The sequence below is a fragment of the Belonocnema kinseyi genome, chromosome 7 (genome assembly GCF_010883055.1).
Source record: "Belonocnema kinseyi isolate 2016_QV_RU_SX_M_011 chromosome 7, B_treatae_v1, whole genome shotgun sequence".
Taxonomy (NCBI): domain Eukaryota; kingdom Metazoa; phylum Arthropoda; class Insecta; order Hymenoptera; family Cynipidae; genus Belonocnema; species Belonocnema kinseyi.
Window position 1 is genome coordinate 100,216,227 of NC_046663.1, and position 20,961 is coordinate 100,237,187.

The window sequence follows — 20,961 nt, forward strand, 5'->3', positions numbered from 1 at the left end:
TCGTTCTGCGCTTGTGGCGCGCGAGTTTAAACATTGTTTTTAATCAAGTTTACAAAGCGGAGAAAAGTAATAAATTAGTGCCGACATTTTAAAAAGTGTCTTTAACATTTTATTGTATATATTACTGCTCATCGTAGTGATTTTATTTCTTGGAACTAATCAAATTGATTATGAAGATTCGAATTATTTTATTTTACATCTTGAAAATCAGTAAATAAAAAATAATGAATAATATTAATCAATTAACATGTAATAAATACACCAAAATCTAAAGTACAAAAATAAAAAAGCCTCTTTATAAAATATGTGGTTGAGGATTTGGGATAATTATTCTCTCTTTAGTTTTTTTCTTGAAGAATATAAAGATGATATATATTTCGGAGAGACACAATTTGGTTATTTTTACTCTTCGTTTTTTAGTTTATAAATAAACAGACGACGAGCTTTCATGTGGGTCTTTGGCTTTGGAGCAGACAACTTTTGATGGTTGGTCGTTGTTTTTCGTCCTTCAAGCAATTAAAGTATCAAATATTTCCTTGTTCATTTTATAAGTTCTATATTATCTGCCTATAAAAAAATGTTGCAACGTGTCCAAAGCTTTTATATTAATAAATCCTGATCAAGATCTCAACGATATCGTTGATAATTACGCAGTTCTCGATTATGATTGGATTCTAACCTACAAACTTGAGAAAAATGTGCAGCAAAAGCGGCGGCACGAGGATAGAATTTTGCAAATTTTGTTGAAAGAGTTTTCGGACTCGAAGGAGTTTTTTGAAAATAGGATGGTCCTACGAATTAGCTCCTTCCATTTGCTCAAAAAGTGTTGTAATATAAGTAGCAGGTATGGTGGACGTACTCCACAGGAAAATTGCCTTCGATTTTACGTTGCGTTACCACGGCTCACACCTCAGGAGGTAATTTTTAAGGCTTTTTAAAATACACTGCCGCCGGAAATTGTTGGTACGATCAGCGAAAGTACTATTAAAAATCACTACTGACTTTGAAACGTGATTACTCGTTCCAAAAAGAAGCGAGAACCTTTTTTTTAAAACGTTAGGAAACTTATTAAATTACGCGCCGAATGAAGTAGGGGTATTTTTGACCTTTCAAAAAGAATATAAAATTCATTCCACATAGTCTTGGAAGTCTTATTTTTTTTTAATTTAAACCAATAAAACTTTAAAGATCTTCATGGGTTCTCTCGTTTATTTTGGGAATTCGTGAATATTTTTTAACTTTCATTGGCTTTAATTAAAGATGAGAATTCACAGATTACGTCCTGCCAATTTCAGTTTTTACCATAACAGGCCTCACAGACCGGAGCCTGTGTCCCCTATTGTACCCTATATTCAGTTAAGGTCCCTAAATTATCCTATTTTCAAGATATGATCCTTATGGTACCCTATTTGCAGCATTTTGAAAAAAATATAAAAAATCAGGGCATTTTTGTAAGAAGTAACTGAAAAAAATCAACGTTGTCACACAGTCAATATGAGCCACTTTTTTCCAATCACTTTTTTAAATAGAAAGATCACATTAGTCACTTGTTTTTTAATTAATTAATTCATGATTTCATCACTATTCCATTCATGTCTATACCTTTTTTTCAATTTTCTTGAATTCTTTTGAAATACTTCAGGATATTTTGAAAGATTCCGAGAAGTTTTTAATAGATTTCAATCATTTGATGGTATTTTTAAGATTGCAGGGTATTTACAAAACTTTTAAAGCATTTCAAGAACATTTAATTTGGAATATTTTAGGAAATTTTTAAAGATTCCAGGGAATTATTAATTAAATCAATTAATTTCCAGGTGTTTTAAAGCATTTGAAATATTTTAGAATAACGCATTTTCTAGAATTTCGGAAGATATGGAACAATTTTATAGGACCTATAAGGTTTTAAGATATTTTAAAAGATTTCGCAGTATTGTATAAGATTTCCCAGGAATTTAATAATTTAAAAAACTTTTAAAGGTTTCAATGTGTTTTTATACATTTTTCATGGGATTTTATAATATTTATCTTGAATTCTTTCAAACGAATTTTTAAAATTTTGTTTAAAGTTTTTATTTAATTGCAATTTCAAGGGATTTTCAAAGGTTTTATTAATTTTAAGAAATCTTAATATCTTAATGTATTTTAAAGAATTTCAAGAATTACTAGAAGTGAGGGATTTCGCAGGGTTTCAAATATTTTCAAATATTTGGTGCAATTTGAAATTCGCCCTGCATTCTTATTCATTTTTCCTGAATTCTTTTGAATTCTAAATTCACTCCATTAGCTAAATTCACTCCATTCACGTACGATCCGAGCCGAGCGTTTCACGTCGTACATAATTTTCACATCACCCTTTTTTCCTCTGATGACAGAAGATCTAAAACTTTTTAGAAAAACTGTTACATACAGTTTTCAAGAAAAAATATTAATTCCTGTCAAAGATCTGGCGAGTTAAACGCAAAAAAGTGTTGATGTACGCAATCAAATTCTCTACAAGTATTGACTATCGAAACTCAAATTTGAACAATTTTCAAAATTTGCTCATTGGACAATAATTCTTTTAATTTTTTTAAACTCGTTTCAAACTTTCTAAATTCAATTAATTTTCTTATATTTTTGAATTGTTATGAACTCACTTTAATGTTTTTTTAATTCAGTACTATTTTTAAAAATAAATTTCATCGAACTCTTCTCGTTTCCCTTAAATTCCTCTAAATTCACCTATATTTTACTGAAATAGATGGATTTTTTTATTTCCGAAAAAATCCAATTCATTCGGATTTGTTTGAGTTGTTTTGTAGTCATCAGTCACTTTTTTGTTTGACATTGGTAGGGTTTCAAAGATTTGAGAAGATTCGAAATTATCTGGTGGAATTCACCCTGAATTCTTTTCAATTCTTTGGAAATATCTTGAATTATTTTAATCACTTGAATTCTTCTAAATTTACTCAATTCTACTCAACTCAGTGGATTTTTTGAATTTTTAAGCGTTGCCGCCGAGCTTGCAATTCTGAGAAATGAGACGGGAATTAGGTATTTTCACTTCAACCATCAGCTAACTTCACTTCGTTAAAAGCTCGGAGGGGGGTGGGCAATGGATCAAATGCATAGAATAAACCTTTATTTCTGTAATATCTTTGTAATTAATAATAATTATTATCTTTTATTTCATTAAATAGTAATTAAAAAATATAAACTATTTTTCAAATACACTTATATAGAAAAAATTAGCTTTTACGAAGATATTAGCAAAATAGGGAAAAAATGAACTGCATCCCATGCATTTCGTCCCTTTCCTCCCCTCAGTAATCAACGAAGTGAAGTTAACTGTTGATTAAAGTGAAATACCTAATGGAACATACCTGTTGTCTCGTTCTGCCTTGTCTCGTTTTTCTTCGTCTTGTTTCGTCCTTCCTCGTTCTCGCCTCGATTTTTCCAGCACTTCGTGACAGATGTGTGCTAGTGGAGCGGACAGTTCGTCTGAGCGTTCTGCTGCCACTCTGACGCGCTAATGATAATAATTAGCATCTCCGTAATGAATGGCTAAAGTCGCAGTATGACTATATATTATACTTGTTTGTCCATTTCTCATTAGGGGGTAGGTGTGTATAGATAGCGAAAAATTGACGGGAAATTTGGGATTTTTTTTCCCAAAGACTATTCAATATTTTTATTTGAAAATTGGACAAGTTCTTGTTTATTATTTTAAAAAACCAAAAAAAATTTCACACAACCATTATAAACAATTAAGAAGTAAGAACACGTTGAAGGTAATAACTTTTTGTCCTCTTAATTTGTGCCGTGTTTTATAGCTGCTGTGTTACTCTCAAACATAAAAATCAAATTGTTCTGTTATTGTCACATAAAACTCTCGTCCATAAACTAAATCTAAAATTATTTAAATGTTTTGCAAAAAAATGGCAGACTTTTAAAAAAGTTTTGAAAAAAACTTTTTATTGTTATTGCAAAAAAATTGTTAAACAATTTTTTTTTGCAAAAACCTTCTATTTCACGGATAAGATAATTCAATTTCCTTTAAAATGGTATTTTTTTATGTACGACGAAAATTCGCTGAATAATCGCCGGCACAAAAACGAAAATTGAAGAAAACTGTTTTCAAGAAAAACGCGTTTAAAGTTTGCGGTACATGAAAATAGGCGTTTTGCGCTCCGCGCGACCTTTACAAAAGTAGCGATAGAATCTACACTGCTATACGCACCTATCCCCGTAATTTGATATCACATGTCTATGTTTCGTTTTTTCAAAGATTTAGTGGTATGTTATTTTGTTATTATTAAAAATTTATTATTTTACTGTATATTTTTTTAATTTCATGAAATTTTAATGTATGATGTATAATAAGTAAGAACTGCCGTACAAACTAAAAAGATACATAAGTGACATTGCCGCTTAGGTCGACTTTTTCATTGCCACGCTTAAGAGAATCACTCTAGCGGCAATGTCACTTACGTATCTTTGTAGTTTGTATGGCAGAGAAGTTATAAAGAAGTCAGTAATAAGACTTAAAAAGAGTCCCTGTAACGTGTATACAATTTTAAACGATTCGATTGATATCTTGCGGTTGGACCAAGCCGAAATAAAAGTTTGAAAAATTGTATCCGCACTTTTGGAAAAAGCGTGAATATTATTTTTGTTTCTTAATCTGCATAATATGCATCATTTTCACAATTCAGATTTTTTATTTAAGTTTATATTGGAAAAATTTTATTTTCTGTACTTCCAAACAAATTGAGAAGATCAGATCGTTAAAAACGACGAGTTGCTGATTTTTTTACATTAACTCGTCATTTTTAACGATATGATCTTTTTAATTTTTTGGACAAAAAATTATTCATATATTCATATATTCACATATTCGTATTTGATATCAAATTAATCAGCAATGAACAAACAATATTTGAAACTGATATGTTGCTCTTTATTTGACAATAAAATTAATTTTCGGTATATAAATTATCAGAATAAATAGTTCGAAGCAAGTGGATTTGTACCTACATAACAGAACATTAATAAAATAAAATAATTAAAATTAATTATTTAATTATAATCAATTAATTAAAATCAGTTTTGCTACGTAGGTATAAACACACTTGCTTCGAGCTATTTTTCTGATAATTTATATACTGAAAATTAATTTCATTGTCAAATAAACAGCAATACATCACTTTTAAATATTTTCTTGAAATTCAAAGTCAATACAAATTATTTTAATGTCAACATTCCTTATATATTATTGTTTTCTTGTATTATTGTAATCATATTTAGACAACAAGGAATTTCAAAAGATCTTACATGATTTGAAATATTGTAGGCTATTTAAAAAGGGACAAAGAAATTTTTAATTGATTTCAGTAATTTAATGGGATTTCAAAAAATTTGAAATATTTTAGTTTTTTTAAAAATATTTTCAGACATTTTCAGGAGCTTTAAAGAGTTTCAATGGTTTACATAACTTTAAGGGATTTTGATGTTCTAATGGATTTCAAAGAATTTATTCACAAGAAGTGAGGGATTTCTTAGGATTTCAGAGATTTGAAGAGATTTTCAAATATTTTTTGCTCAACTCAGTTTTACTCAATTAAATGAATTTTTTCATATTTTTAAATTGTTTTCAATTCACTTGATTGCTTATTAAATTCAGCTTCATTTTTTATGAATTTCATCTAATTCTTCTCATTACCTTTAAATTTCTCTAAATTCACTGATATTTGATTGTAATCATTCTAATTTTTTAGATTTTTAAAATTGTTCAGATTAGTTTGAATTCTTTTAAATTGAACATGAATATTTTTTTATAAATTAGCAAGGTTTTAAAGATTTATAGGAAGGTTTACATTTCTTTCGAATTCACTATGAATTCTTTTCAATTCTTGGGAATTTTTTATTTTATTTGCATTATTCTAAATTCACTAAATTCTATTTAATTCATTGAATTCTTTTTAATTTGTTCAAGTTTTTATTTAATTATTTATGAAGTCTTTTAACCTCACTTTGAATTCTTAGGCATTTCGTCAAATTCATTTGAATTCACTTGAATTTTTCCTAAGCTCATTTCACAATTACTGAATTCAATTAAGTTTTTGATATTTTTCAATTGTTTTCAATTTATTTGATTTGTTTCTATTCCACCTTGAATGTTGATGAATTTTATCGAATCCTTTTCGTTTACCTTAAATTCCTCTAAATTCATTCTAAATTTACGGTAATCAATGGCATTTAGAAAATATTTTAAATTTTATTTCATTTGAATTCTTTAGAATTTAACTTGAATTCTTTTGAAATCTCGTGATTTACTATCAGAAAAAGGTAAGTATAGTCACACCTATGTCACTTATAACTTTTTCACTTCTTCAACCAAAAAATATTAAATTTTTTTACCAGAAGCAATACATTTTTAAACGAAAAAGAACGATTCTGAACAGGAGTTGAATTTTCAAGCCAAAAAATTGAATTTTCATAAAAAAAGTTACGAAGTTTCTATAAAAGAGTTAAATTTCTAATAACAAAAATTATTTTGCAACCTAATAGTTGAATTCTCTACCAAAATATTTGGACTTTTTACATCAACAAAAAAATGGATTCGAAACAAAATTGTTGGATTTTCTATGAAATAAATAATTTTTTATCTAAAATTATCAATCTAAACAACTGCATTTTTAACAAAGTAGTTCAACTTTCAACCGAGTTGTTAAATTTTCAACCAGAAAAGACAAATCTACAACAAAATAACTGAACCCTCTAAAGACATTTTTTTACCAAAAAACAAATTTTCAAACTAAAAACAATATTTTCAACAAAAATGTTCGTTATTTTTCAAGGAAATAGTTGAGCTTTCTAGAAAAATGGTTTGATTTTTAACAAAATAAATTAATTTTCAACCAAAATAAATGAGTTCTCAACAATAAATATACATGAATTTTCTACAAATCATTTTCAAACCGAAAATATGAATTTTCAACCGAAAAGTTACTTTTCAATCAAACAGTAGAATTAAAAAAAAATACATGCATTTTTATCCAAAATAGATGAATTCTCAACGAAAAAATAATAGTTATTATTCTAACCATAAAAGATTTTTATTTGAAAACAAAGACAGTTTAATTGAACCAAAAAAGGCGAATTTTTAACAAAATAGCTGAATCCTCAACCAAATCAGATTAGATTTTCTGCTAAAATAGTTGAATTTTTAACAGCTAAAATAAAATTTTTGCATCAAAAGATATAATTTGTGAAACGAAAAAGCCGATTTTTTAACGAAAAAGGAAAAAAAAACCCATTACATTGTTGAATTTTAAAGCCAAAAAACGAAAAGTCTAGAAAACAGTTGCATTTTTGAATCGAAAATATGAATTTTCTATAAAACAGTTACTTTTAAAGTAAATAATTCAACTTTCTACCAAAATAGTTGATATTATTTCAGCCAAAATGTATTTTTATTTTAAATGAAGCACAGTTGAATTCAACCATCAGGGGAGAATTTTCAAAAAACTAGCTGAATGCTCAACCAAAAGAGATTAATTTTCTACTCATTACTGACCCATAAACCACTCCTTATAAGGAGATGTACAAAGAACAAGTAGTAACTTCTAATTAACTTCAATTAAAATTTCAAAGTACTGCAAAATCGTGACTAAGTTACGTTACAAGTTAATTTTATTAAATAGTAACGAAGTGATCCTAAAAGTTACAAATAACGTAAATTTTCAGTAACTTAGTTACTTGTAACAACTGAAACTTGACATTTGAGACTTTATACATTTTTAGACGTGTCTTGAGAACCCGTAAAGATTTTTCAAGTTGTATTGGCTTAAATTAGATATAAGACTTTAAGGACTGTGTAGTATGAATTTAATATTTTTGCTATAACTTGCCTAGGTTATGCCACAAGTTGAATTCGATGTACAAAATTCGAGTCTTTCTTTTGAAAAATTTTTATATATAAACATACAAATTAAAACTTATATAATATAGCAGAAAATTCGCACGCATCAAGAACTAAACCCTAATCGTTAAATTCAGCTGCGGGGATGAATAAAGGCACACAATATTATTTTTCTGGGAGTGGGAAGTCCCCTGGAAGCTTTCAAAAGAATTTTTAGTTTTAATTTCAAAGGTTATACCTAGATGTGTAATTTAATTGTGCATCTTTTTTTCTGTATACACAAAGTTTTAGTTTCTTTAGTTATCTAACTAAAGCCAAAAAACTTACTTTTTTTTAGAAAAATCGATTCTAATTCTCTTTTCACGTCAACCCGTGCTATCAGTTAGTTTTTGAAATAATTTTTAATATAATTTTCAGCAAATATACTTCGGAATGTCCTGCGATTGACATAGTAAGAGTAATTAAATTTGTTTAAATAATTTCTTTCTGATGCTTAGCGCATATCGGACTTCTCGAACTTCCAGCGTTTCGAGAAAATTCTTAAAATTTTACAAACTTTAATAGTACTATCGCTGACCGTATCAACAATTACAGCTGTTAGTGTATATAATACAAGTAATTTATAATTTGGATAGAGTGTGAAGAAACATTACATTATGTCTCTTTTGAAATAGGTAAAATTCAATTCTTTATTTTGAATATTTTAAATTATTGTTTAGAAAATGTTAATTCACATTTAAAACTGAGTAAACAAGGATGTATTATGAAAAATGGGATGAATTGAAAACTGCTCGTTTTATGGAGATTTTTATGTAGCTCAATATTGGTTTTTTGTCACAACGGTTATTAAAGCGTTTTTGCACTTAATTTTTCTTTATTTTTTTATCATTTATCATTTAAGTCTTGTCACAGGATTAAGATGGTTACTGTCGAACATGTCGAAGGCATTTTTTGATTTAGAGTTGGATTTTATTTGATTATGTTGCACGGAGCTGTCCCGGTATATATCATCAGTCACGGACGCATTTTTATAATGCAATAAAGTGTTCTGATGAGAGCAGTGTGCCCCGACATATTGGACAAAGCCTGGTTTTTTACCCCATCATTGGCGGACTGGGTTGCAGTCAAGTAAACGGTGGGGGGACCTATAGCTTAGGGTGGGTTCCGAACAAGCAGAACCTCAGTAAAGGTACATAGACAAATTTCCAGAGGTACCGGCTCAGGGATCGAACCCTGGACCTCTAAGGTGAAGTCCGAGCGTCTAACCAACTGAGCCATCGAGGCTCATTATTAGTATTATTATTGTTCTTGGTTGAGACCGTAACAGCCCCTGACGCTTGGGTGATCCCGTTGCCTCCCCTTATAAGCCGTAAACGTGACCCCATAGCCCTCTCCATAGGGCACGGACCATAACTACGCTGTTGGCTGATATTTCAGACTCGTTTATGCAGCAACTGCATGTGAGTATTGTACGTTTCCCCGCAATCACAGGGCAGTCACAAAGGAAATGAGTAGAAGTCTCATTATCCTTTCCGCACAGACGACAGAGCGGACTTTCTTCAAGCTCTATCTTATGTCTTTGGTATCGGAGGTTTCCGTGTCCTATAAACATTTCTGCTATGACTTTGACTTCGTTCCTCTCGAGCTTCAATAATTACTTCGCTCGGAGCCTCGAGCTTGAGTAATTACTTCGCTCGGAGAGAGTTTAGCTTTGAGCACAAGTGGGGTTTAGCCTGTTTCCAGCCAGAGACCAAACTCCACTCATTCTGATGTTCCCCGGTCAGCCAACTGTTAATATCTTCAGTGATTAACCTACTGGAAATTCCTGCAACTGGATCAAGTCCAAAGCAGAGTGACTCGGTTGTCTGTCGCTAGCTTATTCAATGCCTCAAAGCACTGCCAAACTAGTAGCGACGTTGTCGTGCTCCATTCAGGGCCATTATAGCAGCCCCTCTATCTGAGAGGATATGAATGTTTCTTTTATTGCGATACTCCTTTGCCTTGTAGGTGGACTGGAGCATGGCCATAATCTCAGATTGTAGAACTGTGACCTAAGACCCCATCGCGATTGTGAAGCCCATTCCACGAGTGGACAGTTTGTTCCTGAGCATGCTCAGTGTCAGCGTCCTCTCGATGCCTTTATCGTGAGATGGAGGGGCTCTAAACCTATTAGTGCCCCCAGACCCATCGTGGTTGTCGACTTCGAGGCACGAGTGGTGTCTCTCAGAATCAGTCTCCTAATCCTTCCAGTCGAGAATTTACAGTAGACATTTCGACCCTGTTCCACCAGATCACGGCCGCATAGGTTAGCCTGGGTTGCAGGATCGCGGTGTAGATCCACATACAGTTGGTTAAATAAGAGCGTGGTCACTGTTGTGAGAAAATGAAAAGACTCAATACGAAAATTCTTTCAAATATTGATTTATTTGATCGAAAACTTTTATGCAAATACATTAATAGCAGGTCCAATCACCTTCAGCGTCAATAATGGCTTGGCATCTTCGAGGCATACTTTGGATGAGATTTTTCGCGTATTCTTCTGAAAACGACCTCCAAAGTTTGTGAATTCGGCGAAAAGCTGCTTCAAATTTCAGGGTCGGTTGTTCTCAAGCTTCATCTTCATTTTAGCCCAAATGTTTTCAATGGGATTGTCATCGGGCGACTGAGAATGCCAATCTAAAGTCAAGACACCATTTTGCTCCTTCCACAAGCAACGGGTCTTGCTTCGATGTTTCGGGTCGGCACTCGTTTTGGAAAAATGCTCGGTTCTTATTTAAAAGAACAGTCAGCCGATGCTCTTTCATAAAGCATGAAGGACTATACTGACCTCTATATGAAAAAAAATTACAGCATTCGCATTGGCCGATCCCTAGTAATCGTGACCACGATCTTATTTAACCGATTGTAAGGGTCTCCGTTTTCAAGGCCCAGCTTTTCCCTTGGCTCTCCTACATAGCCAAAGAGTCGCAACTAGCTTCTTGCGTTGCTCTTGGCTCGTACTTTGATTTCCAGTTGTTGTCCTGCCAGTTTCTATGTACCCGTGGTTTCCCACTTATACCTTCTGGTGAATACAACTGCGTCCAGCTTACTTACATTGACTGATAGTCCCGTCTTCTTAGACCACAAATCTATTATAAGTAGATGAGCAGATGAAGCAGTTCATCCGCTACCAAGTGACACAGCAGAGGCGATAAAACACCTCCCTGCGAACATCCCGAGCCAACGGTTCTACATAAAGTGGTATCACCCTTATTCGTAATTAGGTTCCTGTTGGCCAGCATGTGGCAGGTCCATTCCAAGACTAGAATAGGCACACCATGTGCAATCATGGCTGCCCTGGTCATCTCTTCAGAGGTCTATTTAAAGGCTCATTCAATATCCATAAAGGTTCTAATCGCGAGGCCTTTCTGCTCCACTTGTCTTTGGATTAGGTTAACTGCTCTGCTTAAGGCCGTCTCAGTCGAGTTACCAAGCCTATAGGCGTCTTGTTGCTTGTGAAGTGGCCTACTTGACAAGGCCTTATCGCGGATATATCTGTCCACGAGTCTTTCCACTTTTTTTTAGTATAAAAGATGTAAGGCTAATCGTGACTGCTTTTGGAATGAAAACAACTTTCGCACCCCTCCAGTCTGTCGGAACATAACCCAACGTCGGACTAGCCCTAGCAAGTCTCACAATCGGCTCTATCATGATCTCACCAGCCCTCTGTAAGAAAACTGGATATATGCCATCCGGGTCAGGAGACTTGTAAGCACTGAAGGACTTACAGGCCCACCTGACCTTGGCTGAGGTAACAATCTCGTTGGCTAGCCGCCGTTTCGGGCCCAGTTGAGCCACAGGCGGCTTTGATTGCCTCGAGGTGTCGTCTTCCCTTCTCGTAGCTTCGTAAAGCCCATAAAATGTGCCTTGATCAGGGAAGCCAAGGTATCCCCGTCAAACTCTGAGTATCCCCCGCCAGGCAGTTTTAGATTGCCGAGAATAGCATCCGGATTTTGAGAAAGAAGCTTATCCAGTCTAGCCGCCGCTGCTCCTTTCTCGATTAATGTGCAGAATTTTCTCTAGCTTTCATGCTTTGCCTTACGTATTGCACTCCTAAATTTATACCTCATTGTCAGATGAGGTCCATAATTGCTCCGTTTCGCCAATGCTGGCATGTCTGAACCTCTCTCTGGTTTCCCTGCGAAGCCTTCGAGTTTCCGATTCCACAAGTGTTGCTTCCCAGCCATTCGTACTTTTGAAGGTCGAAAATTAGTTTCATAAGTAGATTTGATGGCTTTCGTGAAAATTTCGGCCACTATCTCCAGGGTATCGACGTTTCTAATTGACCTGAGCACCTCTGAGAGCGCAATTCTTAGTTCCGTGTAAAACTGATCCTAGTCCGTTCTTCTTCGACTTCTGGCCATTAAGGGTCCGCGGGTACAATTGATTCCCACTCGAACTCTATATGTGAGTGATCTGAGAGAATGATTGGCCGCCTTTGGGTGCCTGTAAAGAATAACAGCCCTCCCCCCTTAACCCCTAATGGTATCTAGAACCAACCAGGGTTGCTGGATTAGTGAGATACTTGTGTGCCTCGCAGCCATACCTCTTTACAAAACTGCAGAGGCTCCTTTGCTGTAATGCAAGTTAATTTGGGTAATGGTTAGACCGGGAGCAGTCATTTAGGTCTGTTCCTAATATTCCTGTACACCGACAAGCTCTTCCTGCCCCTGGTCGGCAAACTGAAAGTTGCCCTGTCTAAAGTGCTAGAACGGCCTGTTGTTGAGGACCACAAGAGTCCTCGTGTTAGACTCATGAATTTGCACAACTAGAAGGTGTTTGATTCCTATCGCTGTGTTCTCTTTCCCTCCAACCAACGGAGAACTACAGATGGGTCTTCCAGTTCTTCCGGGAACTGCGCTGTAGCCCCCGCCAGTTTTTTCTGCGGGAAGGAGGTCCTGATTCTTGGCCATTGATCTGGGGACACTCTTTCGAGCGCACTCGAGGTAGCCTTCCTTCTTACTCAAGCTGCTTTGTAGTGAGCAGCGAGTCCGGGTAGCCCGTATCCGCCACCACCTTTGCCAGGCGGTCAGCCCTCTGAGCGGCTGTCAATCCAGCCCTCGACGACTCCCTGTTCGTCGGCTGCTGGACTGCCTTGTTCTTCTTCACATGCTTAGCCCCTCCCTGGTGGGGTGCTCTCTGAGCCCCTTCCTGGCTTCTGAGCCTCAGTACCTGGTACTGCAGCTACTTCACTAGCCCGCTGTGCTTGCCTCTTGAGACTCATTGGCCACTCCCGTTTCCATATCCTCATTCAGAGGGAAGATAAATCCTTTAGCTCCCGAAAGAGCTGGAGGCACAGCCGCCACCTGAGTTTGCTAACTTCCTTTCTCCTTCTTCTTTTGATTTTAATTTTGCGTGTTCCATTTTGATTCCCACGAGTAGCTAGGAAAATAAAAGGTCCGCCCCTGCAGAGCCCGGCATGCAAGAGTAAGACTAAATACTCGAGGAGTCCGTAAGGTGTCCCCGAGAGACCGTTAGGACACCTGTGTGAGCCTCAGGTGCCAAAGTGCCACGGGCACGATCATTCTATACACATCCTATAATGTATGGTCGCGTTGAGCGAGACACTCAATTAATATCCGTTTGCTGGCCACCATACGAACGGAGGGCAGCTTCTTCGTCGCTGTGCGGGCCGCAAGTCATTCCTGTGCCGATTCCAAAAAATGGAAATCGGTCCGGGACGCACCTCGACCCTGGGTCCCAAAAGGCCCGTGTTAGCTAGGTTTGACCAAAATTCTACGCTGATACATGTATAGAGTTTAAAATGTATCTTCCTTGAAATACGAAGATATTTAAACTATAACGGTTTTAAATTGAAAAGAATATAAATTGCTATAACATTAAATCTAAGGTTTTAAAGTCCAAGATTTCAATTTGTGTCTACCTAATTGAATATTTTATTTTTTAATTTTATCTATTTTTAGGTCTCTGATATTCTACAAGGCAACGAATTCAGCAAGGAATTCAATGAACTATCTGCTGTAAAGAGTTACGAATCGAATCAGTTGGCATCAAATAATCCACTTGAAGATACGAAATCTGAAGCAAAATGTTTGTCATCTAAGGGTAATTGACCTTTATTTAGTTTTTTTCTTTTATTATATTATTTAGCATTATGATGGCATCCATTTTTCACACAAATTTTATATGATATAAATTTAATTTCAAGAATTCAATATTTTTCTGGATTAAAGAATGACTTAAATTATTTGAATCTGTACCATCAAAAACTTGTTTTATTATAGGAATTCTGTTTGGAATCTTCGATGGCCACGGAGGGGCGGCGTGTGCTCAAGTCGTATCAAAACGACTTTTTCACTACATTTCCGCTTGCTTGCTTCCCCAGGATCTTTTAAAACAGTACTTAGATTCAGTGAACACAGATAATAATCTAGAGTTGCTAGAAACCTTCGACAGACAGGTGGAATTCGTCGCAGAGATCAGGGATCTCTATCGGTCGAGTTTTTTAACTTTTGTGAGGGAATTATCTCAGTCGGATCCTAGCGATGAGATTCAAGTCGAAAAGGCACTCGAAAAAGCATTTCTCAGGTTGGATAGCGACTTTTCTAACGAAGCTCTTTTCGATTTGAGCAGGAAAGATGCTGCGAAAACTTTGGCTGTGGCAATGTCTGGTGCTGTTGCTGTGGTTGCTCACTTTTGTGGCCCACATCTACATGTGGCTGGTTGTGGAGACTGTCAAGCTGTTCTCGGGGTTCTTTCCGGTAATTTAAAACATTTAAATAATTTATTTCCGTTATTTAAGCTTAAATACAGTCACTTTATTCCAAAATCTTTTTAATTTCCCAGATAATATTTGATGTAACAATTTAAATTTATTTTTAAGTATTTTGATTGTTGTTTTTTTTTTAATTTCGGATTTAATAATTTTCAATTGAAGTTAACTACAAAAGCTTAGTATCAGGGTGCCTAAAAATAATTTTAATTTCGTAAGTGCTGCATTTCATCCAGTTCTTGTGTATGCCCTTGAATTGTTCTAAATTCATTCTAAACTTAATTAATTCAATGAATTTTGTTAAAGTTTTTAAATGGTTTTTAATTCATTGGAACTTAGATGAATTTCATCGAATTCTTATTTTTCCCTATATTCGTCGATATTCATTCGAATTTAATATATTTCATTGGTTTTTTGTTTAATTTTTCCCTCAATTTACTTCAATTCTGTTGGATTTGTCCTCAAATCTATTCACTACCATTTTACTTAATTTAATGATGTTTTTTTAATTTTGTTGAAATTTTGTTTGAAATGTATATTTTGGTGTTGAAAAATGAACTGAAATCTTTTCTAAATGAAATATCAACTTAACAAAAATTTTCGTCTTTTATTAAAAATTCATCTGCTTTAATACTTTAGTACTGTTTAGTATTTCATCTTTTTTGGATAAAAATGCAACTGTTTGGTAGAGAATTCAACTACTTTCTTTAAAAGTCATACTTTTAGTTAAAAAATTCAATTTTTTTTAGAAACTCATTTCTTGTTGAAAAATTCATATTTTGATTGTGAAAAGTCAACTGAAATATTTCTTAACTAAAAATTAAACTATTTTTCTTAATTGATCTTTTTGATTCAAAAATTCATCTTTTTTAGCAGAAATTCCATTTTTTTATGAAATTTCAACTTTTTGGTCACAAATTATTTTTCTTTGCTTGAGTATTCAATTTTTTTTGAAATATTTGGTTAAATCACTTTTTCAAGAAATAATTTTTTTTCAGATTTATATTTTTAGTTGAAAATCATCTCGTTGGTTGAAAGTTAATTTTTTTTTTGAAAATTAATCTTTTTTAATTGAAACTTCAATTACTTGGTTGAAAGTTAAACTACACTATTGAAAAAAATTGTATTGAAGGTCTGTGGTGAAAGATTTAACTGTTTAGTGCAAAAGCCTTTTTTTTGTTTAAAATTACTTTTTCAACTGAAAATGTAACTACCATTTTTTCAGTTTTTTGTCAAATGTCCACGTTTTGAGACTCCCTGAATCCGAAAAACAGAGTTCTACAAATGTGTCTGTATGTTTGTCTGTATGTCTGTCTGTGAGCACGATAATTTTTGAAAAAATTAATCTATTAGATTGGCGTTTGGTACACTCTTTTATGGTCCTAAACTAAAGGTCAAGTTCGTAAGCCAGCCATTTAGCCTTTAAAGTCAAAGAAGCTTTAACGAAAGAGAATTCACAATCACCAAATTACTGTCTGTGCACAAAGACCAAACGCGTAGCGCGAGGTGAATAGATTATCTAGCGCTAGAACCAACAATCGCGCGGGCACATTTTTTAGTTTAAAATTCTCCTTTTTTGGTAAAAAAATAATTTTCCTGTTTTGAAATTCCATTCTTGCAGGATAAAAATGCATTAGTTTCGTGAAAAGTCAATTTTTTACGGGAAAGTCATATATTTGTTTAAAAAAATTAATTTTTCGTAGAGATAATTCGTCCTTTGGCTTAAAAGGACTTAAATAATTAGTCGAAGAAAAATCAGGAAATTTTAAAAATGAAGTTTCCTGACACCCTGCTTAAATCTACAAGCAATAAGTAGAAAAACATTTCTGTAAACTAAAAATTACGTACAGTAAGAGGGCCGGGAGGGGGGGGGGGAGTGGAAGTATTTGGTTGCGGTTTGTTACAGGGAAGGGGGGGGGGTCTTAGAGAGAGCCTATAATCCGTTACGTAATTTAAGTACGGCCCCTTACTGAAATCAATTAATTTTTTAGATTTTTAAAATTTTCAGAATTTTTAAATTAAAAAGAATTCATTCTTTTTAATTTTACTCAAAATTTTCGTTTGTATTCACTCCAAGTTCTTATGGATTTATCCCAAATTCTTTTAAATTTACCTTCATTTCTGATAAATTTCATCGAATCCTTTTAAATTAAAAACAACATTAGTTATATTATTAGTGCACATCAGTCACTTTTTGTTTGAAAATATATTTTAAAGTACTATAGGAATCTTTAAACGTCTGCAAAATTCCAAATTACACATTTTTATTCGACACTCTCAATCATTGTCTCGCAAATAATATCTACATTTTAAAGTATATTTTAGTATATTTACTTCAAGATAAAATTCGCAAGTCTTCTCCTTGCGAGGCGTTGACTACTAGACTTGGTGCACACCAGATTTCGAAAGATTTCATAAAGATTTCACGAACAGGGTGGCCGTTATAATCGAGAAAAAATTCTATCATTTCCCGGTTTTTCACAGTTCGCAAACATTTTTCACAGTTAATTAAATTCAAACTCTAAAGCTAACCATTTTTCCATTTGAATTAATGAAAAATGCACTGGACATTAAAGCACTCAAAGTGGAATTCTTAAATTTTCAACTTTTAAAATTGAAGTTTAACCGTTTTTTTAAATCAAAAAATTTTTATTCAGACCTATAGAATAAAAAGTACTACCACTTTTCAATTGAACAATTTTAAATGAAATTCATTTAAAATGAAAAATATTGAATTTTCAAATTTGATCATTTATAGAGTTCAAAGATTCAGATTCAGTTCCAAAAATATAAATCCATGTTATTATTTTTAACGGTCTAAATTGACGAATCAATCAATAAATTAAAAAAAATTAAAATATAGTATTTTAACCAATTCTAAGCTAGAAACATTAAAACTTGAACGATTAAATTTTTTAAACTGAACAATTTTTACTTTAGAAGTTGAATTATTTTTATTTTAAATTGCTTAGATATCCTTAAAAAGATTTAAAATAATTCGAATTTTAAATCATTTTTCAAAATAAAAATCATAAAAAATTTTTCTAGCAATCTTTACAAAACTTTTTTGTTCTTTTAAAATTCATTTTTGTTCTTTTTGTTTCTTAGAAAGTTTATAAATTTTGTATTCGAAATCTGCAAAGATCTTAATTTTGCCTTAAATTAGGCCATGGCTATTTACACCGGAATTTCGGTACGTTTTAAATTATTTTGGAATCTATTTGAAACCTCTAAATATCTCTAGAAGTTATTCCAATTGTTCTACAACTCCAGTAAAACTCGGAAATAACGCCGGTTTTGTGGCTGGGGGTGGGTGAGATACAAACCCGATAGAGTGCCGCTTCGTACGAAAACGCTGTTGTTTGTTAACGTCCGTGTGACTACCGCACATTACCGCAGTTTCTTTTACTCCAACCTGCGTTGTGACTTGAATTCCTGGAAGGTATATATTCGATGGCGTTATATCCGAGTTTGACTGTAATGAGTGTTTAATTGTTATTTATACATTGACATTCAACAATTTGACTAACAAATTAATAATTTTTTAGCAGAGCAATTAAAATCGTAATGTTCAAAGCTTAAAAACTCCTTGAAATTTTAACGATTCAAGGGTTTTTGTTTTAAAAAATTCAGTTTCAAATTATTTACATTTTTTTACGATTAAGGCATTTGGAATCGTTTTAACAAATTAATTATTGTTCACTTTTTGATACTTCAAGTTGAGTTCAATTTTTAAAATAATTCATTTATTTATATTTACGGTTGATCAAATAAAAATGTGTTTTAATGAAAATTTACAATTTCAAACGACTTTAATTTTAAATTGTTTAAGTCTTCTAAGACTCCATTTTAAAATTCTTTAAATGAAAATGTACGCTTAATAATATAAATTTAAAATGAAAAATTTTGTCAAGTAAAAGATTTTCGAATTATGCATTATAAACTGAATGATATCATAATTGAAAATAATTAAAATTTAACTAATCATTTAAAAAATGATTAAAATCAATCTTGGACGGATATTTCTTCTGAAATTTTGTAAAATTTCTGGTCAAGAAATAAATTTACTGTCATTTTCCGGTTTCCCGTCCTGCGACCACCCTAGGAGATGATTAAAAGAGATTTCAAAGTTTTTCACAAATTTTTCAAAGGTCTCATGAAGGCTTGTGCACCTGATTTCAAGAGTGATCAACCCCTTTGCCTCCTTAGGAATATTCTAACTGCACACATTTCTCTTGCAGAAGACGACACATGGTCCGCAAAAACAATGACCGTCGAGCACAATATCGACAATCGAGTTGAAGTCGCACGAATTCTCTCTGAACATCCCGAGAGCGAAAGAACCACCGTCATAAGAATGGAACGTCTCCTGGGCCAACTAGCTCCTCTCCGAGCTCTCGGAGATTTTAGATATAAGTGGAGCAAAGAGACCTTGGAGAAACAAGTCGTGCCGTTTCTCGGCGAAAGTGCTATACCTCCAAACTACCATACTCCTCCCTACCTGACTGCAAAACCGGAAATAAAATACCACAGACTGAGGCCAACCGACAAATTTTTGATCCTCGGTAGTGACGGGCTCTGGGATATGATAACGCCACTCCAGGCTGTAAAACTAGTCGGGGAACACATGAGAGGAAAGGTCACTCTGAGTCCTCTGAAGTTACCTCGAAAAAATATGAAGTTGTCAGAGGTTAATAAAATGCTTCTACAGCGAAAAGAGGGTCTGAAGAAAACACCGCAGGATAGTAACGCTGCAACGCATCTGTTAAGAAACGCCCTGGGTGGTACAGAATTTGGAATCGACCATGGGAAGCTTTCTCAATACTTGACACTTCCTAGTGAAGTCGTTCGAGTTTTTCGAGACGATATCACTATCACGGTTGTGTATCTAGACTCAGATTTTGTAAGACAGTGTCCTCAGTGACCACATAACTTTGTGATACCCAGATATTATATACCGACTTATATACCAGATACCTCAGGTCGTGGCCATTTGTAAATCGTCCAAGCCGGAAGCTGTATAGCTACGATGTTATTTATTTACTTAACAAAAAGAATTTACATTGCGAACATGTGTTACGGTTGTTTGTAAAACTCAAATGTAAATCGTGTAATATAAGAGCTTTTTAATTAATAGGGTGAATTTCTTAAACTACCTTCCAATCATTTCCCTTATTTATCTTATTTCTATGAACCTCATAAAACCAAATTAAATTTCAAAAGCTCTGTAAATTATCGTAAAACTTTTTTAAGCCTCTAAAAATCTTCTCATGCTCAAAATATAGGTGCCTGATAAGTATTGAGAAAACTGCAACAAATAAATGGCAAGAAACCTGCATTAAATGAAGATCTAGCAATTTGAATTGCTGAAGTCTGCTCAATTTTTGTCAGGTACCTACATTTTCGGTAGCGCGAAAAAATTTTTAGATGCTCAAAAAAATTTTACGAGAATTTTCAGAGCTTTTAAAATTCATCATTATTTTATGAATTATATACAAATATTTTTTTCTGGGCAAACTCAAATTAAAAATCCAATGAAATTTGTAATTATTGAACACTAATGTAGTCCAAAATTATAGCTGTACAAATTCGACTCGATTTTTAATGATCGATCCCGTAATACGTTCGTTTTCTGGAAAAAATCCGTTTTTTTTTCAACGTCAAACCGTGCCCCGAGATTTTGAAATTAACAAGGGGTTTCAAATGGGAAATACTCGGTTTTCGAAAATTGGAAAAAGAAGTACTTGTTATCAACTATTTGTGAATTAAAGTCTAGTCACCTCTAGAGTATTTAAGTAATAATTTCGATCCAATAACATTTACTTTTGATCCCACAATACCCTTTTATTGTGCGTGAAAAGTCTCAAAAAGGTGCAACATAGCAGTTTTCTATCAAATTGATGTTAAAGATTTTTTTGTAATTTTTTCAACATGAATAATTTTTAATCGACAAGTGATGGGTTTTCAAGTATTTTTAAAATAATCTTGAAATATTTTTTCCCTCCTGTAAGTCGTGAAAATATATTCTCTTTTGAATAAATGATATAAAGTTGGTAAATGCAAAGAGCAGTACTTCTTGTTTACCATATTTTGTACGAGGGTAGTTCAAGAAGTCCTTAGAATGAAGTATACAAACAATTTTTTTTGGGTAAATTTTTTTTTATTTTTCAACATAATCTCATTGGAGCTCTATACACTTGGTGAATCGCTTTTCAAGTTTTTTTAATCCTTCAGAAAAGTGCGTTTTCGGAAGTTCCTCAAAATAAGCACTTACAGAGGCAAT

At 33.3% G+C, this 20,961-nt stretch overlaps 1 protein-coding gene across 1 annotated transcript; it reads left to right on the forward strand.

Annotated features, from left to right (window-relative positions):
* The first annotated feature begins 420 nt into the window (after positions 1–420).
* Positions 421–19,812, forward strand: LOC117177229 (pyruvate dehydrogenase [acetyl-transferring]-phosphatase 1, mitochondrial). Its single transcript, XM_033367792.1, has 4 exons — positions 421–917; positions 13,870–14,011; positions 14,191–14,667; positions 18,920–19,812. Exons 1-4 carry the CDS (start codon positions 786–788, stop codon positions 19,600–19,602), a joined length of 1,434 nt encoding a protein of 477 aa, XP_033223683.1. The 5' UTR covers positions 421–785; the 3' UTR covers positions 19,603–19,812.
* Positions 19,813–20,961: the final 1,149 nt, after the last annotated feature.